The 12423-nt window shown below is 35.0% G+C and overlaps 1 protein-coding gene across 1 annotated transcript; it reads right to left on the reverse strand.

Annotated features, from left to right (window-relative positions):
- Positions 1-2353: 2353 nt before the first annotated feature.
- On the reverse strand, positions 2354-11997 carry GCG (glucagon). Its single transcript, XM_032286556.1, has 6 exons — positions 11751-11997; positions 8693-8793; positions 6803-6964; positions 4992-5129; positions 3484-3627; positions 2354-2841 (listed from the first exon to the last, which is right to left on the reverse strand). Exons 2-6 carry the CDS (start codon positions 8782-8784, stop codon positions 2835-2837), a joined length of 543 nt encoding a protein of 180 aa, XP_032142447.1. The 5' UTR covers positions 8785-8793; positions 11751-11997; the 3' UTR covers positions 2354-2834.
- Positions 11998-12423: the final 426 nt, after the last annotated feature.

Here is a 12423-nt window from a genome sequence, read left to right on the forward strand (position 1 = left end):
TTGAACTTAAATCAGGCTAACACATCCCCATACTACAAACATGACACTCAGAGAAATTAGCCCTGGGTATTTCAACTCTGACTGTGGAAATATGCCTTTTAATTGTCTATACAATATTCATTATTTCCCTCATTCTTACAATAGGATCCTGAATTTTCTATGGGATCCAATATATCCAGCTGAGAGACATTTCCTAGCCTCCCTTGTAGCCAGGATGGGTCATGGAACACATCTTTGGCCAATAAGACATAATTGAAAATCTACTCAGTATTTTTGGGGAATGTTTTGCTTTCTCTAAATTGGTACATCCCCTTGCTGTTTGTCAGTTCTCCTTTCCTACATTTCTTCTTCTTGTTTTTGTCTTTATCTTCTTCTTCTTTCTCCTTCTTCTCCTTCTCCTTTTCCTTTTGCATCTTCCCTGGAAAGCAGAGCTAGAGATGGAGCAGCCACATTTCAATCTGGAGTTACCATGGGAGGAAAGCCATTTTTTAGTGATGGCAGAGCAGAAAGAAAAAGACTAGGAGCTATCCCTGACATGTTTACCTTTGGTCTTCTTGCCTCTGGGCTTCTGATTTTGTGAAACATATTACCCTTTTATTAGTTTAGTCTTTGTGGTGGGGTTTATATTACACACAGTCAAACACAACACCTAACTGAGATAGTCTACTTAATTTCTACACTTGAATGAATCCTCACTCACTTCCTTTCTCAATGACATCTCTTTGTTTGCATCTTGAACCTCAGGATAGATTTATCTAGTTCTGTTTTTGACCTTTGGTACTCTTCTGAGCTTGATTCACATCCACTGTCTTATGCTTCTCCCTTCCATTTACCTCTGCTATGTGCCAGTTTTCTTAGTGGACTACTTTCTCTCCTTTGTATGACTGCACCCTGGATTTCTGAGTGCTGGTGCTTCACTGTGTATGTTCTGAGATGTTCTCAAGGTTTTGACTTTGGTTTCCTGAAAACACACACACACCCCGCCCCTGCCCCATGCATGCATGCACACGGAGGTATATATTGTTACCCTATCAAATTTTAGTTATAAATAGGACATTTTAGGCCACCTGTGGATAATTGCTGTAGGGGTGGTAAAGGCAACACTGCACAAAAGAAAACATAGTGAACATCTGAAAGTTACCTTGAACTCCTTCAGTGAGAACTGTGAAAAGTATTGTGCTTTGATCTTACCAGTTGAATACTTTAACGATCAACATAGCCATCTTCTGCATTAAAAAACTAAGAAAATGAACAAACAAAAACCCTCCTGTGAGAATATACTTGTGGGGCCTGTGAGCCTCCGTCACTGAGATATTTTGGAGGAAGATATGATGGTTTTGGTTCTGGAGAAGCTGACAGACATAATTTTGATACTTACATTGGTCACTCTGCCTTGAGCTGCCCCGTGACAACCATTTTAGGATGAATACTTCAGGCCGCTATTTTTACTGAAATCTCATTATCACAAAAATACAGTTATAATCAAAGACTTCTTTAAGAAATGATGGTGATTGGACAATTTTAACTTTATATTTTCACATGAGGAACTTAGTTCCAGAAAGCATATTTGACCTGCTCAAAATCCTATAGTTAGCAGTAGCCTTAGTTAGACAATTGTGGTCTTAAGATATCTATCCATTTCAGGAAAAGCTCATCACTCGGTAAACAAGTGAAAGTGATTATTACAGGTATTAGTTCAAATTCGCTACTGCTGATCAAAGTATATAAGTAATTTGCTAATGTTAGAATCTTACTGGTGGGTATGTCTACCCTATGGGAGCGCTATAGAGATAGAGATAGAGAGTTGGCAATGCTGAATATAGCAAAGAAATGTCTCAGGCTTGGCAATCACCATCAGACCGTCCCAAGATATTGGCCATTGCAGGACAAAGATAACAGGGTAAAAGGCATGATGGGAAAACTCAAATGCCTGTAGGTTTGGTCTGCAAGTAAAGTGGGCCAGAGGTAAGTTCCTTGCTGTCTGCCTGCATTATGTAGGTGGGGTGTGTGAGCATGCATGGGTGTGTGCTGGGGCACTACATGAGCCGGGAACACCTGATCCTTTAGTTGGAGGCAGCTGCTACTTAGCTACAGGATAGACTTGCCTTTTGGGTCTGATATTGCCTGATGGCTGACTTTTTCAAGAGATGCTAAAAATCAATAGTTTTATATGAAAGACCCTGGTTTTTCAATGTTGGCTCAAAATGTTAAAAGTTCTGTGCAGTCATTTGAAGCATGAAGTCATCATGTCTGTGCACCAGATTTGACTTGTGGACTTCAGCTTAGCAAGCAGGGGTGCATGGAAGGAGTGAGACATGAAAAAGGGGGGAAATAAAGAGAAAACAGACAATGATAAAGAAATTTGAAAATTTTATTTCATTGTGTCTTGCTTGGATACATTGAAAGCTGATTATTTTTAAGACAAAGGTTTCAAAAAGAAAGTTATCTTTCCAGTTTCACCAATGTGGCTATCAGTTCTTCTCTTCTCCTATTAGTATAATTCAAATATGTCATGATTGGAATAATTTACATTTACAAATTATATCATAGAAAAATAATTTCATTGCTAAAGGTAAATGGGTTGGGGTACTTTATCCAAAATAAGAAGAAAACAGAATCTAGCACTTTTATATTTTAAAGCTGATATCTTAGCAATATGTTGACAAAAGCTTATTCCATTTATAATTTTTGGCTACACAACACTGGAAGAAAATTTATTTATTGGCATGCAAAGCAATATGGCCTTAGAATACATCTCTTAAATTTACAGGACTTAATATTTCAAACATCCCAAGTGGTTAGCAGGTGATATTGTGAAGGTGATCTTGAATAGTTTATTTCCTAGAGATTAAAAAAAAGGAAATTATTTAACATAATTATAATAAGATGATATAGTTAACTTATCCAGAAAATATTTCAATGATTAAGTTGCTTATTAATCCCTTTGTCTATAAATCCCTCTGTCCTACGGACTCTTAAAATATTTTAATTTAAAGATTATTTATCCTAAATTCTGCCCATCAAAGCAATTAAAGATTTATGAATAATTATTTTACAAAATCAAAATTCATCAAGATAAGTATTTCTGGTTTCCAGTTTTTACTACTCCTCTTATAAAGTATGTAATATTGTATATACTTCATTTTACCTCTGTGCTAAAATTTCAGCATACATAGCAATTTTTAATGTGACAATATGTGAATGATGTAACATTTCCAATGTTTCCTTTCTATCTGTGTTTCTAGCTTCTTGATTCTAATAGACAGTAAATGTTTCTGGAATAAATGAATAAATGGATAAAAACTATAATGATACAAAACAAACATAATGATGTACTCTTACAGGACTTAAACATGCATGATTATTTCTTATATAATGAGATAGTACAGACTTTTCCCCTACATGGAGAACAATTTGTAGCAGTATGACAGTCAGCATTTGTGAAAGCTTGATGGTTTTCAGAAGTAACTAAAAAGCAGTCACCTGTCAGTGATTTTGGTCTGAATCAACCAGTTTATAAAGTCCCTGGTAGCAAGATTATCAAGGATCGTGTTCATCTCATCAGAGAAAGAACCATCAGCATGTCTGCGGCCAAGTTCTTCAACAATAGCGACCTCCTCTGGGAAACTAAGAAAATAAGGGTTAAAATAAGGGTTAAAATAAGGGTTAAATTTGATTAGACATTTTAAATAAACTATCACAGATTTTCTACCACGGATAACATGCACAAGTGTCTTGAGGAAACAGTAAAGGATTATGTTTATAGAGGGCATGTTATCAAACACCTGATGAAAACCCTTGTGAACTGGTGATTGCCGGAAAGAGAAAGTAGCAGAGCTAAGATCTAATACCAAACCTGCATAATTTCATGCCCTTTTCAATCTTCTAGGTTGTTTCAAAAATTTTAGTATATTGATAATACAGAAACTATTATTGAGATTATTAATTTGTCTATAATTTAACAAAATGTATCATATCCTACAAAACCAGAGATTGTTGGAACAGCCTTGCAAAATGCAATAAGGGGTTAAAGCTTCGTCGGTTTTAGATTTTCTTTCACTGGTTTACCATTGTAGAATTTTTGGTATCCCTTTAAAACACTACAAAATATCATCAAAAGTAAGAAATTATTTTACCATTGGTTTTACAAGTTTGATTGTTAATGTTTTAAAAAAACAACTATTATGCTAGTTCCCTTTCATCTTGAGATCTCTTTAAGTTTCAGTAAGCTTGTTTTAAATCAAATTTAAAAATCAGAGTTGAACATAAATTCTCTGTCTCTCATATTTCAAATGCCAATAAAATAAATCAGGAGAAAATGAGAAGGTTTAGGAGTCCGTTTGGTTGTTTTAAGATCCAAGCAAGCAATTAATGGTCTTGGATGCATTTTCAACTTTGATTATTTAACAAATATCTATCTGACAACCCCATACGGAATTAGATATGTAGTTAAATATGTGGATGCCTTTACCTATCTGTACTTTGAGTATCATTTTATCAATGTCTTATGTTCGGTCACTTTCAGTCTTCATCACATTTTTATCTGAATATTTATCAACACATAAATATATGTTGATCACACATGTAAATATTTAAAGTTAAGCTTGAAATATTACATGTTTTCTTGAAATATTTGAAGTTTTCAGCACTGTTCCTCAGTAAACAGTCCTAGTTTAAACTTGTTTCAGTGTAGTTATTAAAAACACCCCTTTTACTCTCAGAGGTGGCCTGGTTTGGCTAAATATTTAATACCTCATTATAATGCAACTATAAGGGGGTTAAAAATGTAACCTCTTTGGCTCTATTATTAATACTACCCAAAACAAAACGGACTTGACTTTTGTATTCTGTTTCTCATCAATAGAAGTTATTTCCTTACTTTGCAAGACTATACTAATTGCTTCTATAATTCAACTCCATATATAGATAACTGTAGTCTTAAATTTTCTGCATCAAGGCAAAAAATGTCAAATAAGAATGTACAGACTTACTCTCGCCTTCCTCGGCCTTTCACCAGCCAAGCAATGAATTCCTTGGCAGCTTGGCCTTCCAAATAAGAACTTACATCACTGGTAAAGGTCCCTTCAGCATGTCTCTCAAATTCATCGTGACGTTTGGCAATGTTATTCCTGAAAGAAATGTGAAAGTTAAATTGAAGATCTGTCTCTTTGGCAATATGGTTCTCACCTATAAGCAGTGGCAACTTTGGGTTCAGGATTCTATGTAGATGGGGTTAGGGAGTTTAGGAGATGAAGTTTGCTAGCGGATTTGTCGTGAAGCTACGTTAATGTTCTGGATTGAAGACTGGTGGAAGAGGGCAAATAACAATCAGTGGGCTAAAGCTCCCCTTCCCTTCCCAGCATATCCATCTGCAATCCCCGGCTTATGTATGCCATTGGTTATTAAAACTGCCTTACCTTTGACTTTAGTCTCAATGGATACAGGCTATGCATTGTGCTATGTTACTTGCAAGCAAGGCAGCTGTTTGTTATTAGTATAATATGGGGTCAGCATTAGTTAATTGATTTGAGGGAAAGCAAAGGACCATCTTGAATTGGTCCAAAAGGACCACATGATAATGAATTAAAGAAAATGTGTGATCTGCTAGTAACAAGGAGAGCAAAGAAGATGACCCCATATCAACATCAAGGGTATGCAGAGCGCCGTGGAGGTGAGCCGTCAGCTGCTGTCAGTGTTCCTGGCACATATTACCCCGTATCACCTCATCTTAAATGCATAGCCAACACTGCCTGAGTGTGAGGATTGCTTTACATCAGTTTACCAAGTTGTGGCATTCCCATTCTAGAAAATGAGGACAGTTGTTTTCATTTTTATAAATTTGTGATTTCTCACTTTTCACTATAGTCCTTAACAGGGACCTCTCCCGTTGTCTGCTTTGACCGTGATAGCCATCTTCCTGTGCTTGTACCCTTTACTTCAGGAACCTTTGGTTGGCAACTCTATTTCTCCTATTCCTCCTGCTTGCTCCTTCTCTCTATCTCTGTCTCTCTCTTTTCCTCCCCCCGTTTCTTACTCTTGCTCTCTCTCTTCTCCATTCTATCCAGACAAATCTATGTCCTTTTCCTGATTTTTAGATATCGTCAGCTACTTTCTATGCATAACTCCCTTCCCCTTGTGGGCCACCCTCCAAAAAAATTGTGAAATTCCACCATCTCTGTGAAACCCTTGCGGTTAATTTCCTCCAGTAGCCTAGATGCAGCAAAAAACCCAACACTCGTCAAAGAAAATCCAACATTAAAATGTATGCCTCACGATAGGCTTGTGTTCTTATTTGCTGCCTTCTCTCTCTATGCTGTGCAGCTAGGCTGTAATTTTAAATGCATGTCTTGGATTTTATTCTACAAGAAAAGGAATGCATCTGTTTCCATTCCTTACCCTTGGCTAGGGGATAATTTTAATGTTGGGTTTGAACCCCACAAGAGAATGTTATATTTGCTCGATCTTTCGGTAAAAATTAGATTGGTAACCTCGTAGGTCCACAAAAGTAAATTTTCACTTTAAGGGAAATGAGTAAGCAAGTAAATATCGCTAGGACTACCATTGGGAAAATAATTTAAAGTCTATGTTACACTAGAGATTGAGTAAGTGGTTTAGAGGGGTGCGGGTCAAGACATTCAGAGGCATAATACAAAGGAGAGCATCCCCAACCCTGAAAATCTTCAAAATTATAAGAACTTATGGGCACTATCTGATGAACATAAGAACTTAATAATGTCAAGAGAAATTTTAGACCTATTTAATACATTTATGTGCAAGTTTTGGACCAGGTTTAGACTCCTACCTGTTTCTCTTGGTATTCATCAGCCACTGCACAAAATCTTGGGCACGCCTGGAGTCCAGATACTTGCTGTAGTCGCTGGTGAATGTGCCCTGTGAGTGGCGCTTGTCCTCATTCATCTGATCAGGATCACTAAGCGGGCCTGTCTGGGAAGCTGAGAATGATCTGTGAAGAACAGTCATGGGTACAACGTAAATCTCTCTTCAAGAGTAGACTCACTTGAGAAGCATCTTCACTACAAAATACAAGACCACATAAAACAATAAGGCCCAGCTACTCGGGAGGCTGAGGCAGGAGAATTGCTTGAACCCAGGAGGCAGAGATTGCAGTGAGCCGACATCGTGCCACTGCACTACAGCTTGGGCGACAGTGCGAGCAGGACTCTGTCTCAAAACAACAACAACAACAACAACAACAACAACAAAACAAAACAACAAGGCAGGCATCCAGAGTATTTCAGTAGGTAGTTTAGACAGATCTTCCTTTGCTTGTCATGAGAATCCCATTGTTTTAGTATAGTTGCATACACTATTATTCTGAATTCTAGTAACATGTTTCTCAACTGGCTTCTTTTTTTCTGAAATAAGATTAAATAAATATTTTTCTGCTAATTAATCTACTCATGATTATGCTAATAGTGACAGAAGAGACTAGTGATTTGAATATTTTAGAAGAGTGAAGAATCCCAAATCATTTCTTTGGGCAGTAGATTTATGTTCCCAATTTTGTTTTGCCTATATTAATATGAAAACAGCACAATTATCTAGTTATATGGTGGCTAATAGTGGAAGGAAGACAATTAAAAGTTCAAAGAAAGGCAAGAAAAAGGACACTTGCTAATTTGAAACTGTATTATGAATAATCCATATGCCAGCAATCAACAGTTGGTTGGCATGGTAAATACATGGGAAAATAGTCAATGTAATTAATACTTAGAAATGAGATACTATTTTTACCTATGAAATTAGCGAAGATTGAATACTGAGGAGGGTATTATGATTCTATACTGCTGATGAGAGTGTGCATGTGTATGAACTTTCTGGAAAGCAAGTTGGCCAGATATTATACAAAGTTTAAACTCATTCAGACCCTTGACACAATATTTCTACAACTAGAAACCTATGTGCAAAAAATAGTAAGAAATGTAGGGAAACTGTGTATATAAAATGTTGTTTGCAACATTCTTTGTGGAAGAAATGTGAAGACCTCTTAAGCATCCAGAAGACATAGTTAAATAAATATATTGTATGTTTATGAGATGAAATAGTATGCAGCTATTAAATACCATATATTTAACATATTTTTAAATAATATAATAAAATTTTATCATCAAACAATGTTAATATATTAAGAATGATACAAAGCCGTATAATGAGCCAAGAGACATTTATGTACAATTTACATAAAACACAGGAAAGTAATATACCAAATTTTTTTACTTTGCATAACTGTCTTTGGACAGTGGAATTTCGAGTTCTTAACATTTTTTGCATATGTTTTATAATTTCTGTCAGGAACATGTATGGCTTTTACATTTAGCAAGAAATAATGTTATTTTTAAAAGGAAGAAAAAAGAGAAAATGGTTCATGTGAATAATTGAAATAATCTATTATGCAGTGTGTGAGTAATGAATTGATAGATAGGATCATCTGAAGATTTCAAACAGCCATAATTTCCCATGTAACATGTTTTTCAACATCTCGCACCCCTTTGGTTATGAAAAACACATACTCCGATCTACACTCCAACAAAGTCTGCTTTTATCACAAGGATACTTTAAACATGTGATCATTGTGCAGAACATTTACTGAGACCCTATTCACTAATCATAGTTTTCACAGGCTTTATTTTAACCATATCACTTTGTTAGTTCAAGACTATGAATTTAATACCTGGATTTCTCCTCTGTGTCTTGAAGGGAACGTTGCCAGCTGCCTTGTACCAGCATTACAAACAATCCAGCCACGAAGTAAATGCTTTTCATTTCTGCTGTCTGTCAGAACACAGAGTAGGGGTAACATGAGGGGGACAAGCAAACATTTTTTAAACATGTCAGTCTAAATTAGTTAGATTTCATTAGATAAATATCATAAGTAGAAAGAAAAAGCCAGTGTTATCAGTTTTATTCTGTTTATATTTCCAGCTTAATTTTAAAGAGTGGATTATATTTTTCTCCCTAGATTTTTTTGGAGGCAAGAAAAGGATACAAAAGATGTGTTCCACCATTAAGCTTTTTCATTAATGTAGGGACACTTCTGTTTAATAATTAGAAGGCTCATTTCCAGACTGGAAATTAAAATGTCCACAATCAACATTTCAAATACCCACTGTAGATGATACGCTACATATGGTTAGCCTGAATGGCACCTTATCCATCATGCCACCCCCCTCACTATCAGTCTGGCTTTCAATTAATAGTCCTTCACTTCCAAGCATTTACATTATACTGCATTTCAACCATCTTAAAGCAGCCTCAGGCTACAACTTGGCATACCAGCTGTCGGTTCAGATGTATTATTCATTTATATTTTAAATAGTGTAACTTGGTCTAGACTTTGTAATTATAAAGCGGCCAACAGATTTGAGGTATTTTAGGGTGCTTTGACCTGTTCTAAATTAAAGGGAAAAAATCATTTTAAAGACAAGTAATTTGCAACAAGAACTAATGCTTCTGGCAACCTGAACAATCACAACTAAAAATCTAAGAGATTACTATCTAAAAGAAAATGAGAGCTTTCTTCTAAAGTCATAGAAGTCTCCAGGTTGTTTTCTAATTGGACTTAGATGAGAACATGTAATTCACTGCTGGTGACACTATAGACTTGGTTATAGGGTACACCTGATGGCTTGTCCTTGTGTCACAAGCAGGTGCCATAGTATGTTAAGGACATGACGATGCAGTGTGGATGGGGATGGGGACCAATATGAATGTGGGACAAAACGTCCCCACAGAGCAAACTCTTCTGTTTTCTGAATGGGAGCCTCAAGTCCAGTATTTGTTATGGATCTCTGCTACTTTGAAACCCAATAGTGTTTCCTTTGAGAAGTGGGCATTTCAATTCAAGTTTGATTGTGTTTATCCATAAATAATTTGAATAAGTATTTTTAGCAAATGACATTTGGTTTGGAATAAGGATTTTACAAATACCATCATTTTAAACTATCAATCTTTTCCTTAACATCTTAGCTGTATTTACTATCTATCTCTGGCACCAAAACATAGAGACTGGAATACCTGCAGCAGTAACATCTTTTTTTGAAATATTAAGGTTTTTTGTAGACTGAATGGATGTTTAGACAAAGGAACATAATGGGAATTACATATTTACCCTTTTTCATTCATCAGCTTTAAATTACCAATTTGACATTTTGCTATGCTTCAGTTTAACCAGTTGGCAGATTTTGGAAATCTTGCCATGTATTTAGCTGGTGTCTTCTGATTATAACTCTCAATTGTTATATCCATGCTTTCAGGAATATTTAAATATTAAGTAAGCACTTCTTTTTAAAATTATACCACTGTTGGAAAGTTCTTGTAAAAGACTGAGAGCCGTCAATTTACTCTTAAATAACTCATTTCACCCAAAGTCCTAAGCATTTTGTAGTATCTCCTATTATGTTCCATTAAGGTAGACTTAGAGCAGGAGGTATTCTGACACTTCAGGAGCTGATGGAAGTAAGAACAGCCATAAACAACATAAATAAGTCAGAGTTTTGTATCTAATAATATTACCAGCAATAAATGACTTCTTCTGAAGAAAGAACTGACTTTAAAAATCTCACTTATTTGTTTTTGAAAGTCTACCAAATTGTGAAAAAAAAGAATAGAGTTAATCAAATGTTTGAATACAATGGCTGAGAAAGTAAATATTTATGTTATTTTAGTATCAAAATCCTATTCAATAAGAAAATAATTTCCACTTAATTTTTCCCCATTAGGTTTAAAGAGAGGCTGCAGTTTTGTAAGAACTACAAATTTCCACTTAAATTTAAAGGAAAATATAGTAACAATAATAAGTAGGAAGTCTTACAGAAAGATTAATCTTAGATCTAAAAAAGAAGATATATATTCTATCCCCAAATATATTGGCATTGTAGTCCACATAAATACTTTTTTAAACTGGTTAGCTTATTTTATCTAATAGGTCTTCAGTATGTATGGAAAAATATACGACTTAATCATTTACTCCATTGAAGATCTTTGTAAATTTGTTTTTTGTCTTTGGGAGCTTAATCTAAAAAGACAAACTAAAATTTTATTCCAGAGAGTAGCTATTTTAGATTTTATTACTATTTTTCCTTAATACACAGTAAATAGTTATTAATCTAGGGCTTCACTCAGATCCATCCAAAGAAAACTCCAAAATAGAAGATACTTGTTCTCCGCACCAAGTATGCTATGTTTTATTTATGAAGAGTTGCTTTCATGGACTTTGATTTTTTGATAGATGTCTGAAATTTGAATATTTGAAAGATGATATTGATTTTGCTCTTTTGGAAAACCAGAGATTTTAATTGGTAAAGAGCAATTTCTGTTATAGCCTCCCTAATGGACACATTTCTGCTTACTTTAAAAGGCGCCTTCTGTTCAAAGTAGTATACACATCTATCAAATCCAAGAAAAATATTTATTCTTCAAAATATTACCAATTATTTTAAAATACAATTCTCATAACAGTTAAGTCTTATAACAAGTGCATTGATTTGAATCTTTGTTTTTCTATTTTATATTTTTGCATGGAATTATTTTTCCAACTCGCTTTGTGGCTTCGCTGTATTAAAGTACACGTAAATTCATTTGATATAACTTTTTCATCTCAGTTCCTCTCTGTGTACTATTAGTAATAAAATCTAAGATGAAAGAACAATATTTTAATTTATAATACTTTTATCCTTTAAAAATACTTAACTGTCCTCAAAACAGGCTTTACAATTTTATAATCATCTTACCTTCCAGTAGTGTGCTGTGGAACAGAGCAGGTGAAGAGAGAGCAAGCCCTCTTTGGGAACTTTTGATGTGCTCTGTTTCCTGAGCTCTGCACTTCTGCATCAAGGCACACTGCTTTTATATACTCTCCAGCTCTGATTAGCCTCACAGATATTATGCTGACAATATAAATTTCTCATCTGTAAATAATGAGTTTTTGTTACAAATGATTTCCCTCGCCCACTCACTTTACTCATCTGGATTCTAGGCTTGTATTGGGTGAGAGACCTCAGAGACCTGGAAACTTTTTAGATATTCTTGTGTCTTTTTTTTTTTTTTTTTTGGTTGGGAATGGAAAGAGCAGTTTGAAAATTCACCTTCCACTTTCAGTCACGCATGAAAATCACTTAAGTTCTCTAAAGTGAATTTTGATGTTGAAGACAAAAGACCTTGAAATTACATAGCCCATGGCCAGCCTCGGTTTGTGCATGGCCTCATTCGATGTTCTTACAAGTCTTCTAGTTTACTACCTAGCCATGATGAATTTACGTGAATATAACAATAACTTTAGTCATTCATCTATCTAAATAAAGATCATTAATTCAATACATACTTATTAAAAATCCTCTCTTCCTCACTACATGGAATTTATTTATATTATGTTTGTGGGAAGTTTAAGGATGTTGATTAAGCCCC

The sequence above is a fragment of the Sapajus apella genome, unplaced genomic scaffold (assembly GCF_009761245.1).
Source record: "Sapajus apella isolate SASKATOON/1434 unplaced genomic scaffold, GSC_monkey_1.0 scaffold18, whole genome shotgun sequence".
Taxonomy (NCBI): domain Eukaryota; kingdom Metazoa; phylum Chordata; class Mammalia; order Primates; family Cebidae; genus Sapajus; species Sapajus apella.